The 27,038-nt window shown below is 53.6% G+C and overlaps 1 protein-coding gene across 1 annotated transcript; it reads left to right on the top strand.

Moving 5' to 3' along the window:
- Positions 1–8,190: 8,190 nt before the first annotated feature.
- NCAN (neurocan) lies at positions 8,191–26,679 on the top strand (the record flags this gene model as incomplete). The annotated part of the gene is made up of 14 exons (XM_082835688.1): positions 8,191–8,260; positions 9,143–9,550; positions 12,056–12,230; positions 12,341–12,468; positions 13,020–13,313; positions 14,220–14,816; positions 15,014–16,474; positions 20,577–20,693; positions 21,685–21,798; positions 23,134–23,292; positions 24,394–24,476; positions 25,204–25,348; positions 26,099–26,281; positions 26,534–26,679. The coding sequence occupies 14 exons, from the start codon at positions 8,191–8,193 to the stop codon at positions 26,677–26,679; spliced, it is 4,080 nt and encodes a 1,359-aa protein (XP_082691814.1).
- Positions 26,680–27,038: the final 359 nt, after the last annotated feature.

Below are 27,038 nucleotides of genomic sequence, written 5' to 3'. Positions count from 1 at the left end.
CAGCTGAGGATACGGCCACTCAGCCACTTGGCTGCCAAGGTTCCCCAGGGAGGATACGCATGGCCCCAGGGCCCCCCTTGCCACTCCTGGTCTTGGCATGGAGCCACCTTGCCCACTGGGATAAAGCCAGCTTGTACCCCCTTCCCGCCTCCTCACCCCACCGGTGCCTGGTCATGAAAGAGCCTCCTGTTTTTCCAGGGAATTAGCAACTCTAAGCTCCCAGCAGGGCAGCCAAAAGTGGTCCATTCATTTGCCTTAGTGAGAAGAGACTAGGCACTCCCTCCTCCCTCACCCCAGGGGATGGGGCAGAGGGAGGTCTAGAAGAGCCAGGAGCTGTAACTCTGGTTGGCTGAGGGAAACTGAAGCAAAGAAGTCATTTGGCTAAGGTCACCGAGGGGAACCGGGATACAAACCCCAGTCTGACTCCGGAGCTCTCTCCAGAGCTCACTCTCTCCACTGAGCTGAGCTCTGCATTTCTCAGGAGAGGACTTGGACGCTCAGAGAGGGTCAGGGATTTGCTGAAGTCACACAGCAAGTATGGGTCAGCAGGGACTCTCTCTGGGGAGGCAGCCACACTCATGGCAGAAAACAGGTCCCACTTCCCATGAGTTTGTCATCCCGGAGTAGGGCAGGGAAAAGCCCTCAGATTGCTTCAGGCCTCAGTTCCCCCTGGGGAATAAGTGTAATGGTTGCCCCAAGACTCCAGCCTGGAGGGTCTGTGGGGTGGGGGTGATGGAGTCCCCTGGGCTGGCAGCCCCTCTATGGGGCAGGTCCGGGTCTGATTTATCCACCAAGGCCTGCATGAGTACCACAGGGCCCAGCTCAGAGTAAACGAATGCTCATTTGTTTCCAACTGGACTTGTTGGTCCTGGCAGGGGGCAAGCCTGGGAGCCTGGAAGCCTGGGGAAGTGGAGATGACAATAGGCATGAGAGAGGTCGGCCAAGCATGAAGGGATTGAGCTGAGTTTACGTGAGAACACCTAGGGCCACGACTTGGCGGTGCTGAGCATTGAGTATGAGTGGCTGTGCTGTGAGCATGGCCCCGGGGGGACTGTCTCCCTGTTGGTAACTTGGTGTCAAGTGATCATGGTTGGGTGCTGGCTGTCTGTAGGTAATGCCACGGCTGTAAACATAGTAGGGTGTAAACGACATGGGGCAAAGGTGGGCTGTTTGTAGCTGCCAGGAAGGCTAAGTTCTGATGGGTGTGCACAGCAATGGGTGTGTTTGAGTGTGAAGGGACTAGGTGCAGCTGGGCTCGCAGCTGTGAGTTTGGTTGTGCAGCAGACATGACTTATGTATGGCCAGTGTGACTTATATGTGGCCTGGCTGGGTATGGTTGTATATGAGCTGCCTGTGCTGTCACTGTGTCTCTGGCATATGGCTTTGTATCAGTGGTTATTGGTAACATTGTATGTGACGGGAGTGAATATGGTTGCATGTGCCCTGTCAGTACGTCACCTTGGGTGTGTGAAAGCACTTCGGGGGACACTGTCCACCCCTGATGCCCAGATGTCCTGGAGGGTCTTGCCTCCTTGCTCCGGTTCTGGCTCACAAGCCCCCTCCCCTGCTCCCTCCCCGCACTCGCAGCAGCCCCTGGCCCAGGCCCCAGTGTAGAGGAGACAGAGAGAGCACTCAAGGCTGGAGGAGGGGGGTGGTTGGCCCATTCCCAGTGCCGGCCTATAAATAGCTCTTTGAGCCCGGCAGATTCCCAGGCAAGGTTGCCTCATTCAAGCCCCCAGCAACAGCCTGCTCCCGGGCTCCAGGCCAGCCCCTCTAAGCTCAGCCCTGGCACCAGCCAGGGGAGCCAGGGGGTGGGGGAGTGAAAGGGTGGGGGGAGTCAGGATGGGGATCAACTTGGTTCTGAAGCCACAGACCTGGACTCCCACTTGGCCCCTACCCATACTCTGCAACCTCAAGTGCATGTCCTACCTCCCCGAGCCTCAGTTTTCCCATCTGGAAAATGGGCAGCAGTACAATAGCAGCCCCCAGCTTGTGTGTTTACTTCCCATTTCATTCTCCCAGCAACCCTGTAAGGTGGTTACTCTTAATTGTCCCTGTTTTCGACAGGGAAACTAAGGCACAGAAAGACGAAATGACTGGCCCAGAGTTACACCACTGTTAGGAGTTGCAGAGAGGGTTTTGGTTTTTTGGGGTTTTTTGTTTGTTTGTTTTTGCCATGCCGCACGGCTTGCAGGATCTCAGTTCCCCAACCAGGGATTGAATCCTAGCCACAGCAGTGAAAGTGCCGAATCCTCATCACTAGACCCCCAGGGAACTCCCCAGAGAGGGGTTTTGAACTGTGGACTTGTGAGGCCAAGCTGCAGCTCCCACACACGTCACCCAGATCCCTGTCTCCACCGCCTGTCACCTGCAGACACTTATATCAGTGTGATCCCCGACTTCCATCCCTCCTCTGTGATGAGAAGTTGGACAGTGAGCATAGTTCCCCACTGTGTCACTTTGACCCCTAGGGCCACCACTAGCCCACCCCCAGAACAGCAGTCTGACACTTACAGACCTTCCAGGGCAACCTTGCTCCCCTGGGGTCTTCGTCCTTCACTCATTCTCACCCCTTTCTTGGTAATCTTGCCGAAATCATCTAGTTCCCTGTTTGTCTGTCCCCCCACCAGACTGAAACCCACCCTCAGAGATGCACACACACACATACACACAGATGCAGGACACTGGTGGAGTGAACAGGCCCTCCAACTACCACAGCCCATTCTCAGTGCTGAGAAACTAAGACCCTGGGAAGGAAGGCCAGCTGGGTAGAGGGCTGATTTTTTTAAGTATCTGTTCTCCTTCGTTTCCATCTTTCATTGTGGTAAAATACACGGAACATAAAATCTACCATTTGAAAGTGTACAATTAGTGGCATTAACTATACTCACGTTATTGTGCAGCCATCACCACTATCTAGTTCTAGAACATTTCCATCACCCTAAAAGCAAACCCTGTACCCATTTGCAATCACTCCCTGTTCCCCCTCCCCCAAGCCCCTGGTAATCACTAATTTACTCTCTGCCTCTGTATTTGTCCGTTCTGAACACTTCATATAAATGGACTCATACTGTGACTTTTTGTGTCTGGCTTCTTTCATTCATCATAACGTTTTCAAAATTCATCTATGTTGTAACATATATTAGTACTTCATTCCTTTTAATGGCTGAATAATATTCTATTGTAGACCTTTTAAGATCAGGGGTCTCCCTGCAAAGACACGCACATGCTGCCTGCTCAAAGCAAAACTATTTCTGTAACAACAGTACCCGGTCCACAGCAGGTGCTCCATAGAAGTTGACTAGATAAGGGAATGAATGAATTAATGAATGATAGTTCTAGGTGGCACGGGCAGAAACAGCTCTGGCTGTGACACACCTGGGCTCTGACTCTGCAAGTCTCTTACCAGCTGTGTGAACCAGGGAGCTTTCTGTCCTCTCTGAGCCTCAGCTTCCTCTCTATACATGGTGTAAAACAGTAACTGTAGCCTAAACTGCTTCCAGGGTGAACCTGCCGAGTCAGGCAGACCAGGGTTGGAATCCCAGCTCAGTCCTTCCCCTCTGCGTGACCTTGGGAGAGACTTCATCTCCCTGGGGTCTCAGTTTCCCCATCTGTAAGATGGAGCAGGCCCCACTGCGGGGCGTCTGGGCACTCTTAACGTGGCACCTGGGGCGAAGTGAATGGGAGGAAGTCAGGAACAGTCTTCCCCGGGGTGGGGTGAGTGGTCGTAGGAATAGGGAGGGGGTTTTAGGCAGAGGGAACACCCTCCCTCGCGCAGTTGGAGGCGTCGGGCTGACGGGAGCGCATGCGCAGAGCAGCCCCGCAGCCCCTTTATAAGCGCTGAGGCGGCGCTGGGGCGAGCGGAGCACAGGGCTCAAGGGTGGACCCGGCGCGGATTGAGCGCAGCCACCGCGTCCTTTGTGCCGGTTGACCGCCCCGGGATGCGTCCGAGCTAGGAGCCAGGTGGGGGTCCGTCGTGGGGAGGGGGCCGCGTTGAGGGAGAGGTCCTTGAAAATAGAAACAGAGCCCGAGATTGGGGAGGGGGGATCAGAGAGAAGCCCCCAGAATGGGGAGGGGGTTTAGAGGGGAGGGAAGCCCCGGGTTGGGGAGGCAACTCACACTGGGAGAGGGCTTGGGAATGTTAAGGGGATTCGGATTTGGGGGCAAGGTTGTCTGGGGAATTCGGAGACGACCCCGCGATGGGGAAGGGGCCGGGCTGGGGGTGGGTCTTAGAATTGGGGAGGCACTGGGAACCAAGGCTAGGGAAGGGGTACCCCGAGTTTAGAGAGAAAAGGGGGACATCCACACGTTGTGTGGGGGACTCTGGAACAGGGCACCCCGTGTCTGAGCTGAGACACCCCAAGATTTTAAGTGGGGATTCCCAATTTGCAGATGAATGCAGGATTCCAGGCTGGACTGCAGCGGGGAGGAGGCCCCCAGACCAGCCTGAGCCCAATGGACGGGGTCTGCCCTGAGAGTAAACCCCAACAGGGAAGGGGTGCCCTGCAGTCTCCCTGTCTTTTTGGCTCAAGTCTTGTCACCACATCTTGACTCAGGGAGGAGGCTCTGGGGGCTCCATCCCAAGGTGGTCCCTGTTGTTCCCTGGGACTTGGAGTTGGGGTGCTGTCCCTTCTCCCAGGGAGCACGTTGTGTCTCCGAGGTTAATGCTAGTTGAGAGCCTCTTAAAGCCCCCAGTTATGGATCCCACGGACCCATAAAGAGCACCCAGTCTCTAGGGGGGAGCCACCCCAGTACTTCCACATCTGGCCACGTTCTCACAGCTAGACACAGATCCTTGCCTCACGCCTTCCGTTCCATCTGGCCACATGGATGCATGTGGAAGTCCTGGCTTGGCCTGGGGGCACAGGCGCTGGGAAGGAGGGGGCTGGGACCCCAGGCCCAGCCTGGGCAGGAGCAATCCCCATCCCTGTTCCTCTTTGTTCCTCTCAGCAGCATTAATGGGAGACAGCCAGGCTGAGGAGAGGGTTGGCGCTGGGCCCCAGCGGGGGATGTGGGGCAAGGGCCGGGAGTGAGGGCTGGGCAGACCATGGGACCCCAGACCCCAGCAGCCTCATTGGCTGTGGACATTTCCAAACAGAAGGCATCCCCCAGGAGGTAGGGACTTGCGTGTGTGTGTGTGTGTGTGTGTGTGTGTGTGTGTGTGTGTGTGTCTACCCCGTACTGGGAGAAGGCATGTGCTTATGGGGGGACCCGGGGTCCTCTGTGACTCTAAGGTGACCAAGGTTGTGTCTTTGTCAGGAAACTTGTGCTGGGGGCCACTTCACCAGGCAAAATGATGTGTGCCCACCAGTCACCAAAGCCACAATTTATCCAGCCTGGTCTGTGCCAGGGGCTGGCAGCTACGTGAGTGAGTGTGTATGAGGAACTGTGTCTGACAGAGTGGCCTCATCGAGGGGTTTATGTGGGGAGCCTGAGACTGTGGGTGTGTGTCTTTGTGCAGAAGACGTGCTGCCTGGCTTGTAAGTGCCCATATTGTCTCTCTTTGTTAATGTCACTGTGAATCTGTGAGTGTGTGTGTCTCCTAGGCTCTGAGCCTAGAGTGTGTGGCTGTGTATGTGTCCCGTGTGTGCAGCAAGGGTCCTCTCCATGTGATTGGCAGCATGGACCCTGAGTGAGTGAGTGTGAGATGTGGTCTGTGTACAGAGTTGGGGAGCTAATGGGAGAGACATTGACAGGGGTTCAGGTCTCCAAGGGACAACCTGGGATGATTTACTGAGCCCAGTTTCCTTTCTTCTCCAAGGAGCACACACATACGCTCTGACTCCCAGGCCAGTAACACATACACACGTGTGCTCATAGCCCTTGCTGAGGGGTACTTGAACCCACACATCCAGAGACTACACTGGGTCCCCTACGCCCCACCCAGTGCATATTGCTGCTGTGGACCCTCGTACATGTTCACACACCACAGGGGGCAACCTCATGGATATCCTTGCCTGAACACACACCCAGGCACAAACACACAAAAATGCCTACTGGCAAATTCACCCTCACTCAGTGGCTTGAGGCAGGAGGTGGATGTGAGGGAGGAGGAGACACACGCGCGCTCACGCGCGCACACACACACACACTCTCTCTCTCTCTCTCTCTCTCTCTCTCTCTCTCTCTCCCCTCCTGGGCCACCCCTCCCACAAAGCCCCACAGGCCCCTACTTGCATATGTATGAGACTCATACATTATTAATGAGGGGACAAGCCCCAGACAGCTGTGTAAATGCTCACCTCTTGTGGCCCTGGGGAAGAGGTATTTTAAGAGAAGGGGTGTGGGTGTGTGAGGTGCAACTGGAGGGGATGGAGTGTGTGCGGGAGGGCATGGGGGGGAGTGCAACTGAACCTTTTTGTGTCACCTTGTTGGACCACCATTGCATATTTGAGTGTGTACACAAGGCTTTGTGTATAGGAAGCTGTTGTTTAAGTGAACATTTCTTGGACTTGACAAGTCTTAGCTCATTCCATTCTCACAATAACACTCTGAAGTATGTGCTGGTTGATCCCCATTTTACAGGTGGGAAAACTGAGGCACGGAGTGATGAAGCAGCTGTCTAGGATCATGCAACACATGTAGGGAGTAGAGGCAGGGTTTGAAACCAAGTCATGTGGATATAGTCTGAGCTCTTAACCGTACAGAGTATGTGTGTGTGTGCACGTGCATGAGAATTCTCTGAACTTGCCCCCTCCTAAAACTCTCTTGGGGTAGGCGCAGCCCAGAGTCCTGCCCCACCCTCTAATACCCATCCAGGCCTTGGACAGCCATCAGGGGATCCCACCCCGCTCAGGGTTCCGAGGGGGAGAAATGAGGACAGCCCGGGATGGAGGCAGAGGTTGCTGAGGTTTACAGGTCGGTAGTTAGGGGCACCATCCCAGAAGCTGGCCTCTGCCCTGCTGTGCAGTCCCAGGAAAACAGCTCACCCTCTCTGGACCCCGAGATGCTGCCCTAAGAAGGCAAGAAGGAGACCAAGGGGGTGGGTAGTGCCGCTGCGTTGCTGCCCCAGAGTTCAGCACCACGGACAGGTCCCTGGCCTGCCTCCCTAAGGTGGGGCCGGCTGTCCCCCACAGGACCCTATTCTGGACTCCATCCACACTGGCTCTTCTTTTATCAGGAGGAGGGTGCAAGGGCTGGGTTTGTAGGTGATGTTCTAACTTCCCATCTGCCCCCACCTTCTGAGCCCCCCAGAGGGGGAAGGGAAAGGGGGCTCCAGAGGGGTGGGACGCACCACCACCCCAGGGTTTCTAGTCTCTGGAAGAATGTGAGGTTTGGGAGGGCACTGCTGTATCCCAGTGTTTGGAATGGGCCTTGCTTACAGGTGGTGCTCACTATTTGTCCACTTTATGCTCATGTGCCACAACCCCTATAGGAGTCTAGACCCGCAACCGGAGTTTCTCTGTGGACCTAGAAGGCATCTTCGCCAGTCAGTATGGATTCAGGGGGAGGATGGGGTGGGCGAGGGCGAGGTCCCTTCCTCCAGCTGGGACTTGGCAGCTCTTCAAAAATCCCAGAAACCAGGAATAGAATCTTGGCGACAACCAAATCCTGGAATTGAAGCTGAGAATCGTGTCAGTCAGCAAACCCAGATTACAGGCTGGCTTGGAGTCCAGTCTGCTGCCAGAACTGGGGACCCCAGGCCGACTAGGACTGGCTGCTGCTCTCTAGGAGCCCCCAATTTGATTTGGGAGGCTGACTTGAAAAATGGGACTTTGATCTTGGCTATGTTAAAGTCAATAATAATAATAGCAGCTGAAATTTACTCCTTCATGCCAGGCAGTTCTAAGCATTTTATATGTATTGACTATATTGGCTCATCTACCCCTTCCAACTCCCTCATATTCTCCCCATCTGACCTGCAAAGAAACTGAGGCACAGAGAAGCTAAGCTACTTGCTCAAGGTCACCCAGCAAGGGACAGGCAAAAGGCAACCCCAGGTTTGATTCCCTCCAGAACCCATGCTCTGACCATAGGACTTCACTGCTCGGACTCTGAAGTCAGTTGGTCCTGGGTTCGGATTCTGGCTCAGCTCTGGCTTGCTGACTGTGTGACGTTGAGTGACACACTGGCCTCTCTGAGCCCCAGTTTCCAGATCCGTAGAGTGGGAGGAATTGGTCCTTTCATGCCAAATGTCTAGGAGGGTTGTACTCACCCCTTCCTTCCTCTCCATCTTGTTTCAGGTCCAGGATGGGGGCCGTGTCGGTCTGGGTCTCAGGCCTCCTGATTCTCCAGATGCTCTTTGTGGCTGGGGAACAGGGTGAGTTGGCTTGTGGGTTGGGAGAGGTTGGGGTCTGGAGAATTGACAAGATGGGGCAGCTTTTTAACTTGAGAGCCTTCTCCTGCTGGTTCTCTGGCTTGGTCTGGAGAATAAAATGAGAATAGATGAAAAAAGTCTTTGAACAGTCAAAAGCGAACAAGACACCTGAGAGGTTATTTTTAGTCATTGCCAGCGGAGGCTAGAGTTTCCCGCCTCTCACTGTTTTGCTGAGATGAGCTGAAAAGAGAGAGAAAAAAAAGAGAGAGAGAGAATAGTATGAAGATTGATTAGTGATGCCTGCCATGGGTAGGACAATAGAAATAAAGGTCTGTGTGCCTCTCCCTGGCATCTCCCCAGTAGCGGTCAAAAGCCCAGACTTTAGCAATGCCTCCTGATTTGCTCTGTGGCCTTACGCAATTATAATGATGTCTCTGAGCCTCAATTTCCTCAACTCCCCCAAAAGAGGATGAGACATGGCTACCTCTGCAGATGGTTATGAAAATCAAATGAGCTGATTGCTATTTATAAAGTGCCTGTTATATAGAAGGTACTCCACAAACACTGTTTCTCTTCCAATGGCTGCCTATCACTTAACTTTTGGGGAAACCATGGCTCAGACCAGAATAGTGACTTTCCCATGGACACATAGTGAGTCAGTGACACTGAGAGTTAAATCCCTGGCCTCCAGGGTCTGGACTTTGAGAGGAGGCAGAACTATGAAGGGATTCGACCCCATTACCCCTCTTCTGCTCACAGATTGGGTTGCAGGTCACAGATCTGTGTACGACATTGTGATGTTGTGTAGGCAACCTAACCTCTCTGGCCTCAGTCAGAGGGTCCTTGCTTCTCAGTCAGGCCCTCTCTCCACCTTCTCCACCCCAGGCACACAGGACGCCACTGCTGCTGCCACTGCCGAGAAGGGGCTCCACATGCAGAAGGTGGGGTCTGGGTCGGTGCGGGCTGCGCTGGCAGAGCTGGTGGCCCTGCCCTGTCTCTTCACCCTGTGGCCACGGCCAGGTGCAGCCCGAGAAGCTCCTCGGATCAAGTGGACCAAGGTGCGGACTGCATCAGGCCAACGGCAGGACTTGCCCATCCTAGTGGCCAAGGACAACGTGGTTCGAGTGGCCAAGGGCTGGCAGGGACGCGTGTCACTACCTGCCTACCCCCGGCACCGGGTCAACGCCACGTTGCTACTGGGGCCACTGAGGGCCAGCGACTCCGGGCTCTACCGCTGCCAGGTGGTGAGGGGCATCGAGGATGAGCAGGACCTGGTGCCCCTGGAAGTGACGGGTCAGTTGGGGGAAGGGGAGGGGCCCAGGCTGGGATGGGGAAGCCCATCCACTGAATGTCACCTTAGAAATTACTCCCTGGGGAATTCCCTGGTGGTCCACTGGTTAGGACTCTGCAGTTTTACTGCCAAGGGCCCAGGTTGGATCCCTGGTCAAGGAGCTAAGATCCCACAAGCAAAAAAAAAAAAGAAAGAAAAGAAAAGAAAAAAAAAGAAATCACTCCCTGAACAGCGATTTGCTTTCAGTTCTTCTGATGAAGTCAGGAACAAAGTCTCCATGGGTACGCCTCTCTCTTTAACATCTCTCTCTTTCTCTTTTAGCTAAGAGAGAGCAGCCTCTGGCTCAGTCTCTTATGGACCACAGCATTTCATAGGATTTCATAACCTTGTTTTAAGTCCATTTCATGGTTACCCACTTTCACATAAGGCAAAGGATATTGGCTTTCTATTTAAAATAGGAATACAAATTTCCTTTTAAAATAAATATATGTTTTTAAAAAGTAAAGTTCTTTTTAAAAAGTGGATTGAAAATATAGATTAAGTAAATAAGTCATCAATGTGACCAATTCCTATATTAAATTGTTTCTGTTGAAATAGTCAGTGTAGTTTCTGTTTTCCTAACCAATCAAGATGAACAAGGCCAAAAAACAATTTTTTTAAAATTATTAAACAAAGTCCTAGGACAGGGCATGGCACACAGAAGATGATCAATTGATATTTGACAAATGAATCAATGAAAGGATTTGTGGGGTTGTTTGGCTGCGTTTTGGGTCTTCATTGCTGCGCGTGGGCTCTCTCTAGTTGCAGCGAGCGGGGGTTACTCTTAGTTGCGGTGTGCAGGCTTCTCATTGCAGTGGCCTCTCTTGTTGCAGAGCATGGGCTCCAGTAGTTGTGGCCATGGGCTCAGTAGTTGTGGCTCACAGGCTCCAGAGCACAGGTTCAGTAGTTGTGGCGCACGGGCTTAGTTGCTCCAAGGCATGTGGGATCTTCCTGCACCAGGGCTTGAACCCGTGTCCCCTGCATTGGCAGGCGTATTCTTAACCACTGCACCACCAGGGAAGCTCAATGAATGGATTGTTGTGTGGAGAATATCCTGTGGACTCCTACTGGGAAGTCAATTTCCCTTAACCTATGTTGGCCATGAGCAAAGTCCCTGCACCCTCTGTTCTGGGGCACAGTCTTTGCCCAGCCAACAGTGTCTCACTGCATATTTTATGGGGTCAACCAATCATTCCCTTTCCAAGGTATTGTTCTCAAAACTGATAAACCTCAAAGAAAACTGATAAGTCATGAAAGAAGAGAATTCCACCTCTGGGTTTGGTTAGTTCGTTCATTCAGCCAAACATTTATTGAGTAGCTACCACATGCCAGCCTGGTGCTGGAGACACAGCCATGAGTGAGACACAGCTGCTGCCTTCTGGGAGCTCTCAGTTTGATAAAATGGAGCAAAATGTTTAATACCTTTGTTTTGCTCAGCCATTTCTCTCATCCCTAAATCAGAATTTGAGTCACAGTGAGCTTATTGATGCTTCATGTCCTGGCTTACATGTCACCTCCTCCAGGAAGCCTTCGGTGACTCCATTTCTAAGCTGAGCACGAACCACATTTGGGGGCTTCCCTGGTGGCGCAGTGGTTAAGAATCTGCCTGCCAATGCAGGGGACACGGGTTTGAGCCCTGGTCTGGGAAGATCCCACATGCCACGGAGCAACTAAGCCTGTGTGCTACAACTACTGAGCCTGTGCTCTAGACCCCACGTGCCACAACTACTGAAGCCTGCGCACCTAGATCCCATGCTCCACAACAACAGAAGCCACTGCAATGAGAAGCCCGTGCACCGCAACGAAGAGTAGCCCCTGCTCGCCACGGCTAGAGAAAGCCCGCGTACAGCAACGAAGACCCAATGCAGCCATAAATAAATAAATACAATTTTTTTAAAAACCCACCACATTTGATCACCCATTGCTGCCTTTGCTTCCCCTCCGTATGCATGTACTTAATTCCTAAAAGGCAGAATCTCTCTCTCACTCTTCTCCATGCCTCCTGTCACCTCCAGCGCCTAACCCTAGGCATGAAGAGTGCTATCTTTGGAGTCAGATCTTTCTGGATATAACTTCTGGCTCTCCCTTATACAGGTTATGTGGCCTTAGACCTGTCCCTCAACCTTTCTGAGCCTTAGTTTGCTCCTCTGGAAATGGGGATAATCATAGGGTTGTTGTAAGATTTCAATGAGATAATGCTTATAAATGCTTTCTACATAGCAAATATTTAACAAATTCTAGCCCTTTATGGCCATTGCTATCATTTCCTCGTCTGTAAAATGGGGGCATATCTGTCTCACCCCCCATCATCACCCTAGCACTATGCCTGTTGCTGAGTGAACAGACAGGGTACAGGGCAGTGTAGGGCAGCAGGTCTGTTATTATCAGACTGGGGGGGGGGCATTCTGCAAGAGCGAGGTCTGTTCTTGAAGATTACAGCATAAATCATCCTGGATATTTCCCCATAGGTGTTGTGTTCCACTACCGAGCAGCCCAGGATCGCTACTCGCTGACCTTCGCTGAGGCCCAGGACGCCTGCCGTCTCAACTCAGCCACCATTGCAGCCCCGCGGCACCTGCAGGCTGCCTTCGAGGATGGCTTTGACAACTGTGATGCCGGGTGGCTCTCTGACCGCACTGTTCGGTGAGGGGGTACACAGGGTAGGGAGATGGAGAGCTAGCCCCTGGAGAAAGCTGGTCCTTGGGGGCCCCAGGAGCACACATCTGAGAGGGACCCCCACCTTGTCTTGTCAGGTATCCTATCACCCAGTCCCGTCCTGGTTGCTATGGTGACCGTAGCAGCCTTCCAGGGGTGAGGAACTATGGGAGGCGAGACCCACGGGAACTCTACGATGTGTATTGCTTTGCCCGTGAGCTGGGGGGTAAGTCTGGGGCTGGCAGAACACCCCCTTCCCTGAGCCCCATTACCCTCCCTAACCCCCATCCTTCCCTAAGTCCTTCCTAGCTCTCCTAAGTTTCATCCCTCTCTAAACCTGCAGCCAAGATCTGAGCCCACCGGTTCCCTGAGCCTTCCTCCACTCCTTGAGCCCCTCTCCTCTGTGCCCCTTCTCTCTCTCTGAGCCTCTTCCCTCTCTGAAGCCTTGTCCCCTTCTCTGAGTCTCTCCCCCTTCCTGCCCCCCCTCCCTCTTCCTACTTCCCTCCTCACTGAGCCCCCCTCATCAAGGCCCTCCCTCTCTCTGAAGCTCAACTCGTTAAGGGGCCTGAGTTACCTCACTTGAAAAGGAAAGTGAAGCCCCCTCTTAGCACTGCATGAGAGGTAACGACAGTGATGTTCTGGCGATGGGGGCACGCAGCTGCGGCTGCTGCAACCCAGATCTAGCCAGATCAGGGCTATTTGGGGTGGGACCCCCTTCCCGGGCTCCGTGGGAGGGTTCTTGGGGCCCCTCTGACCTTCTCCCGCGCCTTCCCGCAGGCGAGGTCTTCTACGTAGGTCTGGCCCGCCGCCTGACACTGGCCGGCGCGCGTGCCCAGTGCCGCCGCCAGGGCGCTGTGCTGGCCTCGGTAGGACAGCTGCACCTGGCCTGGCATGAGGGCCTGGACCAGTGCGACCCGGGCTGGCTGGCCGACGGCAGCGTGCGCTATCCGATCCAGACGCCGCGCCGGCGCTGCGGGGGCCCAGTCCCGGGCGTGCGCACCGTCTATAGCTTCGCCAACCGCACCCGCTTCCCGGCGCCGAGAGAGCGCTACGACGCCTACTGCTTCCGAGGTGCGCGTGAGGCCACGCCCTTTGAGTGTGCGTCCCCGGGTGGCCACGCCCCAAGGGCATGCACCTTGATACCGGCCGCGCCCCCGGGAGCTTGGCTTTCTAGTAGAGGTGGAGGCCAGGCAGGGGAGAGACACAAGAAAACTTGCTGCGCGGTGAGCCGCGCCCCCAGGGAAAGGTCGTACCCCTGAGACAAGCTTTCCGTAGGAGCCCCGCCTTAGAGGAGGACGAGCCCCAGAGAAGACCAAGCTCTGGGGGGAAGTCCTGTTTAGTGGGTGGGCTATGTCTCCTGAGATCTCTGAGAGACACGCCGCTGGATGGAGCAGTTCTCACCTGGAGCCTTGCCCATGAGCACCCACTGGGGAGGAAGTGATGCCTCAACTAGCCATGACCCCTGAGCAAGGCCACACCCCCAGGGATGGGACCAGGGATGGCCTTCACCCTTGGGGTGGGGCCACACCCTCAGAAGCTGCAAACCTCAAGTCCAAGGAGCTGAGTCTTATGTGTAAGCTGGGGGGGAAAAAGAATCTCTTCGTAGGAAGGCCATGCCCATTAGGCGCTTTCTCTTCCATGGGAGGAGCCACGGCCCAGGTCTGACCTGCCCCCCTGAGAGCTGGCCACTGCTCAGCTTCACCCACCAGCCAAGCTGTCTCTTGACCCTTTACTGTGACCAGTTGATTCTGACCTTGACAGTGGACCCCAGCCTGAACAGTGAGGATGATAACTTTGCGCCTCTGTCTCTCAGTCAGGGGGGGATCCCAGAAACAACCCAGAGAGACAGAGGGGCTCAGAGAGACAGAGGTACATAGAAGATCTCTGCTGTAGCATGCTGGAATGTGGGTAGACTTCAGGCAGAACTTCCCAGCCAGCCCCTGGGCCTAACACAGTCTCTTCTGCTTTCTCCCACAGCTCATCACCCTACATCACAACATGGAAACCCAGAGACCCCGTCGTCTGGGGATGAGGGGGAGATTCTGTCAGCAGAAGGGCCCCCCGCCCCAGAACTGGAGCCCAGCCTGGAGGAGGAGGAGGTAGTCACCCCAGACTTCCAGGAGCCTCTGGTGTCCAGTGGGGAAGAAGAGCCTCTGATCTTGGCAGAGAAGCAGGAGTCTCGAGAGACCCCCAGTCCTGCCACTGGGGGCCTCACACTAGCCTCAAGGCCTGCTCTGGAGGCTGAGGAGGTGTGGCTGAGCACGGTGTCCCCCGCCCCCAGCAACGTGGAGGCAGGCACTGCGGTGGGCAGGCACACAGAGGCAACCCCAGCCAGCCCCATGCCCAGGAGGAGGGGGCGCTTTAAAGGGTTGAACGGGCGCCACTTCCAGCAACAGGAACCCCAGCGAGGGCTGAAGGGCGTGCTCCAGGCCAGCGTCCAGCCCCCCACCCCAGAGGTTGCTGGGAATTACGTGGAGCCTCCCCTGGCCACAGGAGCCACTGACGCCTTGGGGAGTGGCCGGAGCCAAAGCCCCTGGGCTGTGCTGACCAATGAGGTGGATGTGCCTGGAGCTGGTGAGTGGGGTCCAAGGGGGAGATGGGACCTGCCTGGGGATGCAAGGGGGACAGGGGAGGAGGCTCCGAATCACAGTTGGGTCCCCTGGCCTCACCAAGCCTCAGAAGACCCCTCTTCCTCAGGCCTGGAGCCAAGGAGACAATCAGCAGAAGAAGCTGCTGAGAGATAATTATAATTACTGTTGATATTGTTTCAGGTTCCCCTGGTGGCAGGAGCCCCCCAGAGCCCTGGCTGTGGCCCCCAACCATGGTCCCACCTATCACCCTTGGCCTGGAACTAGAGGAAGCCAAGGGCCCCAGTGTGAGGCCAGCCACCCCCGACCTGCCCTGGTCCTCCTCAGAGGCCACTGCCTTGGCTCCCAACCCCTTGAAGGGCCCCAGCACTGCCAGCTGGGAGGCTTCTCCCACAGTCATTTCTCCAGACCTCCCTGTCATGGCCATGCTTCGTGGCCCCAAACTGTGGCTCCTGTCACACCCTACGCCCCTCCCCACCGATGGCAGTGAGGTAAAGGGGTATAATGAAGCCATGGCTGCTGCCCCACCCTCCCCTGCCTCAGAGATCGAGGCCAGCCCCCGGGATCCCATCCATCCAGAAGTGTATTCCCTGCCCTCCTCCTCGGGCCTGATGGGACAAGGTGGAGAGGCCACATCCCTGACACTCAGCAGCCCTGGAGAAGGAAGTCCTACGGCTCCTTTGCAGGCAGCTACAGACACACAAGCTGGAGCTGGTCCTAACTCCTTCAGAGCAGACTTCGGAAAAACTGGGGGGACCAGCCCTACTGGGCTCAGCAAAGCTGAGCCCCCCAGATCCAACCCACAGGCTTCTGTGGATGGGAATGTGGTGGCAGCCGTCACTCCCACTGAGACTGCCACTGAGCCCATGGGAGCCAGAGGCGTCTTGGGGTCTGAGTCTGCGGTCTTCAACACAGCAGAGACCCCCACTTCCAGCTTGCAGGCCAACATGGATGAGGCACAGGGCATGTGGCGGTCACTGCACAGTGAAGGGCTAGACCCCCATTCCCCATCTGCGCCCTTGGGGGTCCCTAGGGTCTCCTTGATGCTCAAGGTCACCCCGCGTTCGGAGCCTTCGGCTGCTACAGATGGAGGAGCCACAGTGGCTCCCATGAATTCCATGGCCACACTAGACACCAGTGGTGCTGGTGGGAATTGGGAACCTGGATCCCACGTGGTTGAGGGAGCTGAAAGCCCCACCTTGAACCCTCAAATGGCTGTGGATACAAGTGTGGTGATGTCCCTCATGTCCCTGGACCTGGGGGACAAGGTTGGGGTCCTGGCCATGTCCACAATGGCCTCCTCAAACTCCCAACCCCATCCAGAGCCGGAGGGCCAGATGGTGACCCAGGGCACCCTGAGAGGCTTGGAGCCTCCACGTGAGGGCAGCCCCTCAGGGGAGCCCGCTCTTCCTCCTTGGACACCGACGGCAGCCAGCAAGGACAAGCCCATTTCAGTTTCCTCGGGGGAGCCTATAGTGCCGTGGGACTCCCCCAGCACCCTGCTGCCTGCCTCCCTGGGCCCAGAGGAGTTTGAGCTGGAGGTCCTGGCGGGGAGCCCGGGTGTGGAGAGCTTCTGGGCGGAGGCAGCAAGTGGAGAGGAGCCAGCCCTGCCAGGAGCCCCTGCAAATGGGAGTGCAGAGGAGGGTGAGTTGGAAGCTCGTGGTCTCATCCAGGTCACTGTGTTTGTGCTCAGGAAGCAGGGGCTGGGGTAGGCCAGAGCTGGGAGGAAGGATTGCTCTTGGGTGCCTGGGAAGGTTTCTAGCAGGGGATGATGTTGAAGGCGGGAGGTCATTAGGCAGAGCTGAATTACAGAAAGCGTATTCCTGGCAGAGGCACTAGCCTGGGCAAAGGCCAGGAGGTGAAGCTGCGTTTGATGTGTTTTAGGCACAGCGAGTAATGAGGCAATGATGAGGTGTTGGGCGGAGTCTGGTTTTGGGGATGAGTACAGTCAGCAAATCATGTCCATGACCACTCTCAGCTGACAGTGTTGTGTGACGCTGGGGTCCTGCTTTCAGCGATGCCTCAGTCTGAGGAAGACAGAGCTGGTTACAGGCAACGCCCCTGGGGTGGGGCCGGAGGGAGGAGGCATGGCAGGGAGGCCTTCCTGGACAAGTGTTGAATCGCAGCTGGAATTCAGTGGTGCGAAACGTGGGGGGCCTCAAGCCACAGATAAAGTGGGTGCTGGGAAGGGGTGGGGGTGGTGGGCATCACCCCCATTTAGTAGACAGCAAACTGAGGCTCAGGGAGGTATGTCACTACCAGCTAGTCAGTGGTCGAACCTCAACTGGCACCCAAATCCACATGTGCCTTGGTTACTCTATGCCAGCCGAGTCCAGAGAAAGCCATCACCCTGTTCTCCTGGGGCCAGGTCTGCCCGTTATGGGCAGCCTGCAAATTCCAGCCCTTTAGTTTTTAGGTCCTGCCATATTGAGCTATTCTTTCGGTCAAGTGAGCGTTAAAAAAAAAAACAAAAAACAAAGAAGAAGCAGCAGCTAATTAAAAGGCACACTTTTTCCGAGTTGCAAAACACTCTTATTAACATGATTGGTTTTACAGTCAATCAATAACACTTGCTCCGTTTTTGGAAGGCAAAGTGTCGTGGTGATGGAAACAGCGGATGCAGGGTTTTATCACCCACCCTGTCATCTCTGGGTTGTGTCTGGGGCTGCATCTTCTTCCCTTAGATGCCCAGGAGGCAGGTGGACCCTGGGCAGGGGCACTTGCATCAATAAAGGCTTATGTTTATTGGTGACTGCCTTTGTGCTTGGGTTGGTCTGAGCACTTTACTGGAATCATCTTGGTTAATCTTTTTAATGTCCTTGAGGAACAAGTTCTAGTACGATCCTAACTTTACAGATGGGGATACTGAGGCACAGGGAAGTCAAGTGACTTGTGCAGAGTCATGCAGCTGGGGAGTGTCAAGGCTAACGTTTGAATCCAGGCTGTCTGACAACAGTCTCTGTCTCAATCACTGGGCTCTAAGATGTTTATTTCATTGACATAAAACAAAATAAAACGCCCTGAGGTCTTGGGGAGGGGGTAAGCTTGCCCAAGGCCAAAGGAGCTAGAGAAGGAATGGTCAGGTTGGAGGGAAACCATGAAGAAGTGTGCTAAGGAAAGTGTGTTGAGAGGAGCCCCCAGGGCCACGGCTGGATCTGTCTTGGACTTTGTTGGTTTTTCGGCTCCAGACTCAAGCCATGGGCAGCCAGGGTGGAGGGAGGCAGCCAGTGCTGGGGGAGACCTGGGCGCCTACTCACCTACTGCTTGCAGCAGAAATGCTAATGAAGCCAAAAATAAATGCAGCACCAGCAAGCGACTGAGTCACCGCCAGTCCGTGGGCAGGTGTCAGCAGCTTGGGGCACCTGGTGGGGCTTACACGTCCTGGCGCCTGGCAGCCCCACGCATGTGCCCGCACGTGCCAGGGTGGCACCAGGCACAGAAATAGCCACAGGCCTCTCTGGCCATCCGTGGTGGTACACGCCACTGCCCCAGGGACCGGCTTCAGTCACTGCGGGCAGGCCAGCAGCTACCTTTATGCAGTTAGCAAGCAACCGTTGAGTGCTTGCTGTATTCCAGGCACCATGTTGAGACCGAGTCCCTTGTCCTCTGGCAGCTGACATTCTAGAACAATGCTCTAGAACTTTCCCAGTGATGGAAATGTTCTCGAGCTACGCAGTCTAATACAATAACAACAAGCCATTGGTGGCTACTGAGCCCTTGAAATGTGGCTAGTGTGACTGAGGAACTGCGTTTTAACTTTTATTCCATTTTAATTAATTTAAACTTAAGTAGCTGTGTGTGGCTGCCATGTGGAACATCACCGCTCTGGGGGGAGGCATGGATGAGAAATGATGGTCCTAATAAATTATATTGGAGGTTAGAAAGTAATAAAGACAAAAGAGAAAAGTAAAGCAAGGGATGAGGGATGCCAGTGGGTGGGTTTTGGTTTTGGAAGGGGGGTTAGGATGAATTTGAGCAAGCCTGAAGGAGGTGAGAGAGGAGCCATGCAGAGATCTGGGGGAAAAGCAGTTCAGGCAGACGGAATAGCTTGTGCAAAGGCCCTGAGGCAGGACCGTGTTTGGTGTGTAAGAGGAACAGCAGGGTCAGTGTGGCTGGAGCGGAGTAAGTGAAGGAGAGAGAGGAGGATCAGGCAGGGAGATATTGGGGAAGATTGCACAGGGCCCTGTGGGCTGAGGTAAGGATTTTGGCTTTTCCTATGAGGGCAATGGGGAGCCATGGAGGAGTCTAGGCAGAGGAGGGACATGACCTGACTCAGGTTTACATGGCCTCCCTCTGGCAGCTGTGGGGAGAACAACCTGTTAAGGGTGAAGGCGGAGTCCAGAAGATCAGGGAGGAGGTGACTGCTTGTCATCGTCTCAGTTTCTTGTGGGCCTCCAGACCAGGACAAAACAGAAACAAATTCTACGTTATAGGGCCTGGAGAGAGGGCCTTAAACGGCTTCCAGATCCCCGTAGGCCAGTCTTGGCTCTTGTACTGTCCTGCTGAGTGGCTTTGAGCTAGACCCTGCCCTCCTCTGGGTCTCATTTCTGGTATCTTGCAGTGGAAGACTTGACACTGTCCTGACAAGGGATAGGAGTCATCTGGGGTACATGGGGGTTCTTACTCTGCCCCTCCAAGACTCCAGGGTGGTCCAGAGACCACTCACCAAGGCCTCTGAGGCCCTGAGATGGAGAGGGGTGACCCTCCTGCCTCCAGAGAAACCCAGCTGAGGAATGAGAGAGGTGGACAGGGCCTCACATTCAACTCCCCCTGGATGCCCTGTCCGTGTTAAGCAATGTTGAGACCCCTCAAGAGGCCCCAGGCTGATATACAGAGAGCCAGTCATGGCATTATGGTCAGGACTGGGAGAGCAGGATGAGCTACTTTTTTTTTTTTTTTTTTTGCGGTACACAGGCCTCTCACTGTTGTGGCCTCTCCCGTTGTGGAGCACAGGCTCCGGACGCGCAGGCTCAGTGGCCATGGCTCACGGGCCCAGTCACTCCACAGCATGTGGGATCTTCCCGGTCCGGGGCACGAAGCCGTGTCCCCTGCATCGGCAGGCGGACTCTCAACCACTGCGCCACCACGGAAGCCCAGGATGAGCTATTTTTATTTTCATTTTGTAAATGAGGCAACTGAAATTCACAGAAGTAATTTGCCCAGGGTTCCCTAGTGAGTGGCAGAGGCAGGAATTGAACCAGCCTCTCTGACTGCACAGCCTATGGTTATTACTGCTATAATCCACCACTTCTCCACACTGTAACCACTGAGGTTGCATCAGAAGAGGTTGAGCCACAAGGACGAAGGAAGTGATGGTTCCCACTGGTCCCAGTGCCGTTCATACCCCATCTAGAACCTATGTCCACTTCTTTGCTCCAAAGTATGAGAAGCACAATAACCAGTTGGGTATTTCTAGAAAAATGGGGGTAAGCCAAGGAGGGCACTTAAACCATGTTCTATGAGAAGACTTCCTAAGAGAAGCTGCAGGAATCCCATTCTAGTTCAGTCCAAGGAAGGACTTTGCCATAGCCAGGGCATCCCACAGGTGCTTTGGCCAGTTCCTGGAAAGAGTCAGCTCATCACAGGGACATGTGAGAGGAAGTTGGCAATCAATTATTGGGAAGTTATAGAGGGGACTCCACAGAGAGGGGTGGAACGAGAGGGCCTTTAGGGATCTGAGGTCTGGATTCCCTGGGAGGCAGACTTGGTGATCTGACTCCTTCCCGTACTCCTGTCCATCCTGCAGTTCCCTTGGATCCCTGTGAGAACAACCCTTGCCTGCATGGGGGCATGTGTAAAGCCAATGGCACCATGTATGGCTGTAGCTGTGACCAGGGCTTTGCTGGAGAGAACTGTGAGATCGGTGAGTACGCCAGACTCAGGATCTGAACACAGACTTGTCTGACTCAGAGCCCTGGGGTCTATCCCAGCAGCCATCCCCATGAGGATCAGGGATCACAAAATGCTGGCTTCAGATGCTCCCTTCCCCTCCCTCACTCCTTGGTTCCAGTAAATCAGCCTCAGCAACAACCATCTGAGGTTTTATCCTCAGGGCTGAGGCTCTGGTGTGCTGCCTCCCATTACTACCAGGCAGGGGTGGGGAAGGGGAAGACAAAAGGATGGTAAGGCTCATACCCCCACCAGCAAAGGGCCCCAGGGGATCGCCTACCCTCTCCTGGGTAGGCAGGGGTATAGGCACCACCACCAGAACTGTTGGAAGCTAGCTCCAAAGCCCAACACAAGACATATGAAAAATTATGAAATTATAACAATAATTATAAATGATATAATTTCTTGAGCTCTTCCATTGACTCTACTCACAACCACTGCTGTGGAGGTGCTATTGTTATCACCACTTTGCAAAAAAAAAGAAACTGAATCTCAGAGAGGGCAAGTGACTTGCCTGGCATCGTACATGCTTCAGGCACTATCTACACAGGGATTGGGAGAAGAGGTGCTCAACTGATTGCTCCCTGTACCTACAAACAACTTCGTGATTCTGTGCAAATCCTTATAAGTGCTCCACATTCTGAAGACCCTTCAGCTTCGACATTCTATGTGTCTGTTTGCCAGACCCACCTTCACTGTTCTGGAGTCAGGGGGAACGTCCTGCACACTCTGGCTTTCAGCCAGCCCAGTGGCATCTCCTCTCATTGACGCTAATTCACATCAGTTGTGTGAGGTTCCACCCCCTTGACCTCCAGAGTCATTGGGCCATCAGTGCAGACCACCGCTGTTGTACTCAGGTCTGGGATAGATGGTAGGGTCATGAACGCATCTTCTGCCTGGTTCTCCATGGGGACTGGGAGCCACAGGGAGGCTGACCTCTGACTCAGCCCCACCTTCCCCTCCAGATATAGATGACTGCCTCTCCAGCCCCTGTGAGAATGGAGGCACCTGCATCGACGAGGTCAACGCCTTCGTCTGCCTTTGCCTCCCCAGCTATGGGGGCAGCCTCTGTGAGAAAGGTGAGTCTCTGCCGAGACCCCAGAAACAGTTCCAGGAGCAGGGTTGGGTGCTGGACCACAAGCTTCCCTCACATGGAGCTCCAGGTCTCTGCCTCTGGTTCCATGGCCGTGAGTCAGACAGGCAGGAGGCGAATAATTTTCTTGAGATAAAATTCACATAACATAGAATTAACCTTTTTAGAGTGTACAATTCAGTGGCATTCAGTACATTCACAATGTTGTACAACCACCACTTCTAGCTAGTTCCAAGACATTTTCATCAGCCCCAAAGGAAATCCTGTCCCCATTAGCCATCACTCCCCATTCCTCCCCTCCAGCCCCTGGCAACCACTAATCTACTTTCTGTCTCTATGGATTTGCCTGTTTTATATGTTTCATATAAATGTAGTCATACGCTCTGTGTCTTTTTGTATCTGCCTTCTTTCACTCAGCATGTTTTTCAGGGTTCATCCACATTGTAGGACGTGTCAGTGCTTCATTCCTTTTTATGGCTGAATCGTATTCCTTTGGATGGTCCACATTTTGTTTACCTATTCATCACTTGATGGACATTTGAGTTGTCTCCCCCTTGTGGCTAATGTGAATAGTGCGGCTATGAATGTTCATGTACACGTTTTTGTTTCAATACCTGTTTTCCATTCTTTTCGATTTTCCCCCCATTCTTTTTGGTGTACCCAGGAGTAGAACGGCTGGGTCATATGGTAATTCTGTGTTTAACTTTTTGAGAAGCTGCCAGACTGTTTTCCACAGGGGCTACACCATTTTACATTCCCCCCAGCAATGCAAGATGGTTCCAATTTCTCCATATCCTTGCCAGCGCTTATTATTTTCCTTTTAAAAAAAAATTATAGCCATCCTAGTGGGTATGAGGTGGTATCCCATTGTGATTCTGATTTGTTTTTCCTAATGATTCACGTTGTTGAGCATCTTTTCATGTGCTTGTAGGCCATTTGTATATCTTTTTGGGAGAAATGTCTATTTGAGTTTTTTCCCAGGAGGGAAATTTTAGGCCTTCCTGAGACCATTTCCTGAGGTCCCAGGATGTGGCCAGATCAGAGAATGAGATATTAGAGTTGGAATAAGAGGGAATGGGTGTAATGGTCTTCCAGTTGAATCTCTTCCTGCAACAGAGAAAAGAAGTGAATATGGGAGGAGGGAGGTGAAAAGGTGGGGGGACAGAGTGGGGGCTGGGGGATGGGCCCAGGGAGAGGGTTGATTCAGCCCCACAGTGACCTTGGATTGGGCCCTCTCTCTGGTGGGCTGGTGTGCTCACGGCTGGCAAGGCAGGCCTCGGCTTGAGGCCAGCCCCCTTCATGCTCCCTTTCCACCTCCCAGACACAGAGGGCTGTGACCATGGCTGGCACAAGTTTCAGGGCCACTGCTACCGCTACTTCGCCCATCGGCGGGCATGGGAGGATGCCGAGAGGGACTGCCGCCGTCGAGCCGGCCACCTGACCAGCATCCACTCACCCGAAGAACACGGCTTCATTAACAGTAGGGACTCTGGGGTGGGCAGGGGCGGTCTTTACAGTCCCTTTGTCAGGGGATCCCCCCTGGGTCCTGAAGACGCTACCTGTCTGAAGCTATGTTCATTAACGCAAGCCCTGACCACTTATTAATTCAAGTGTCTATTTATTCACTTGTCAGTTCATTCATTCACTTCATTCATTCTCTATTTACTGAGCACCTGCTATGTGCCAGGCACTGTTCCAGGCACAGAGACACACATTGTTCTGTCCTTAGGGAGTGACGTTCTTGAAGAGGATATAGTCAAACAAGTAAATATCTAATTAAATAAGTCTATCCTAAAATTTAGCTGGTTCTCAGGGCACTGATGACAGTTAAAACAGGGCGAGGGGACAGAGGGTGATGGAGAAGCATCTGTGGTGCGGGGGATGAAATGAGGGAGGAGCAGAGATTTAGAGAAAGAGGGGTGTCCCATAAATTAAATCCAGCATTATTGATTTACTCATTATTCCTTCTACCCTTTTTCATCCATTTATTTATTCACATTTTCCCCATCCCATCCCCTGTTAATTCTTTAATTTGTTCATTCCCTGGTTCACTGGCTTTTTTCCTCTATGTAATCAAACACACATGCATCCAGCTGCTTCCTCCTCAGTGACTGATTGGCTCATTTAGATTCACCTGCCTGCCCTGTCAGCCTCGCTCGCTGGCTCTCTTAGCCCCTGCTCTCTCATTTCTGCAAAGATCTGACTTGTTTTTATCGTTTTCTCTGGCCTTTTGTTTAAGCCACAAATTGTGACAAGGCCAGGAGCCTAATTCCAGCCCTTTCCATGCCCCAACCCCACTCCCCAAGTATGAGGCCAGCCAGAGCCTCAGCCTGCTAGGAAATGGGGGGATGTGGCCTCCAGCCCACGCCCCCCAGGCTGGCAGAGGGGCTGGGGTCCACCCCTCCAGCTCAAACCCAAAACTGGGGGAGGGGCTCTGGGTACCCCCCCTCCATTCTCATCTTCATCCACTTCCCCTTCCAGCCCACCTTCAGGCTGGGGAGGGGGCTGAGTCTCCCCTCCCGCACCCCCCACCTGGCCTCCAGCCAGCAACCCAGCCCTCACGACACCCCACACCCCACAGGTTTTGGGCGTGAAAACACGTGGATCGGCCTAAACGACAGGATCGTGGAGAGGGATTTCCAGTGGACGGACAACACGGGGCTGGTGAGTGGTGGCAGCCTGGGGGCCTGGGTCCCTGCAGTCAGACTGTTGACTTGGGCCCTGCCTAGAATGGAGAGTTCTGGGTAAGCTGCAACGACCCGGCCCTCTGGCTTCACTTTAGTAAATCTTATATTATATCTTTTTCACCACAATTAGAAAAGAAATCCACCTCCTCTCCTCTGCCATGAGAACTGGCCCCGGCCCACTCTCTGACTACACTTGAACTGGATCAAGCAGCCCCAGCCCTCCTGGCCTCTGTTCTGTTCCTCAGACAGGACAAGCTCAGTCCTGCCTCAGGGCCTTTGCATTAGCTATTCCCTCTGCTTAGAACTCTGTTCCCTGCCTGCGTTGTTCTTATCCTTGAGTCTTCCTTCAGCTCTCCTGTTGCCTCCTCAGGGAAGCTCTCCTGGACTTCCAGTCTGAGGTCACCTTTTTGTTCAACTATTTATCTAACAATGAGTGACCCATGTGGAAAACAGACTGTCAGGGAGTGAGCTGGGGTAGGAGGACCAGGGAAGAGGGCACCACAGCCTCGCAGCTAGAGGAGGGTTGACTTGGACTGTAGTGGCAGCCACCCTCAGGGCAGGCAGAACAGTGCTCATCGTAGAGATGGAAACACTGAGTCCCTAAGAGTTTGAGTAGTCTGGCCAGGGGAATCCCACAGTACCAGTGCCAGAGCCTGGGACAGGCTGCATGTCCCCTGAGCACCCCCTGCTCCCCATTCTTACAGCAATATGAGAACTGGAGGGAGAACCAGCCCGACAATTTCTTCGCGGGTGGGGAGGACTGTGTGGTGATGGTGTCACATGAGAGTGGGCACTGGAATGATGTCCCCTGCAACTACAACCTCCCCTATGTCTGTAAGAAGGGCACAGGTATGCTGCTACTCTCCCTCCCACCCCTTCTCCCCCAACCTTCCCTCCTGCCTGTCACTGGTTCGTTGTTTTATTTAAGTTTATAAATGTAGGAGTCAGTCCAGCCCAGTTTTCACTCTTTAGAACTATGTGAGGGTCCCCATTTTTCCCCCACCCTTGCCAACTCTGTGTTACCAAACTTTTTGTTCTTTGTTCATCTAAGTCCTGAAAAACAGTATCTCATTGTTATCATAGTTTGCACGTCTTCGAGGATGAGAATAACCAGCTCTTCATATGTTGATAAGCTGTTTATATGTATTTGATTTCCTGTGACCTACCAGTTCATTTCCTTTGCCTAATTTTCTATCGGTTCATTGGTCTTATTGATTTGTAAGAGCTCTTTACATATTAAGGAAACATATATATGTATAGGTATATTCTCAAGTCCACCTTTCTTATACTTTTCTTCATTCTTGCTTCTGTTTCTTTGCCAATTTTCATATCCTTTTTTCCATTCATTTGCTCAGATTATTCTTGCCTCCCATCTCCTTCATTCCCATCATGCACAAGAATTAGGGGGTGGGATGTGTCCAGGAGGTTCCTGCCCCTCAGCATCTCCTGGTTTGGGTGGAGGAGACATTCACTTCTAGACCTTTGAGGTCACAGCTGGGCAAAAGGTGGGACCTGTTGAGGGTTCATCTCAACAAGAGATGAAACCAGTTCAGCCCCAGTCCCATCCACTTCTTTAACTGGAGGTTCCTCTGTCCCCAGTGCTGTGTGGTCCCCCTCCAGCAGTGGAGAACGCCTTGCCCATCGGTGCCCGCAAGGCCAAGTATAATGTCCACGCCACTGTACGCTACCAGTGCGACGAAGGATTTGCCCAGCACCATGTGGCCATCATCCGATGCCGGAGCAATGGCAAATGGGACCGGCCCCAAATCATCTGCACCAAACGTAAGTGGCTTCCGCCAGACACCCCAACAAAAGTTTCCAGCTACTTGTAGTCTCCAGTTAAGCATCTCATGACTACACACATTGATCTGGTTGAATGTCTGCCTGATAATATGGCCTTGCAGATAAGTGAGAACTTACTAGCTTGCCTGGTGTTCCCTCCATTTCCCCCTCCCCCGAGGAAGCCTGTTCCATCAGGCCACCCACCTCTCATCAGCTTTTGCCACGTCCCTGTCGTCCCTCACTTCCCCGCAGCCAGACGATCCCATCGGATGCGGCGACACCATCACCACCACCAACACCACCACCAGCATCACCACCACAAATCGCGCAAGGAGCGCAGAAAACACAAGAAACACCCAGCAGAGGACTGGGAGAAGGAAGAAGGGAATTTCTGCTGAAGAACCAGGCAAAAGAAAGCACAATCCCCTTCCCACACCTCCCCTGGAGCCTTCACCTGGGGAGGCAGAGCCCAGAGAGAAACAAGAGGGTCCGGAAGCCCCTGAGTCCCAAACCGCATACCCCCATACATAACCATTTGTAAAAAGCTCCTCTCTCCTTTTTCTTACATATACAAGGTCCTCTTGGCAGGTGTAGCCATGTGTCTGAAAAGTCAGTTCTAGTCAGGCTGAACTCTGGGCGCATCTCTCAGTGGAGGGAAGCACAATCGGCAAAGATTATTCTTTGCACTGGTTTAGTCTTTTGTTGGCAAGGCTGACTGCCAGTTGTGGAAATAAGGCTGTGATAAGGGTGCAAGAAT

The sequence above is a fragment of the Leucopleurus acutus genome (genome assembly GCF_964270905.1).
Source record: "Leucopleurus acutus genome assembly, chromosome: 3".
Taxonomy (NCBI): Eukaryota; Metazoa; Chordata; class Mammalia; order Artiodactyla; family Delphinidae; genus Leucopleurus; species Leucopleurus acutus.
This window is presented reverse-complemented; position numbering and strand designations above follow the sequence as displayed.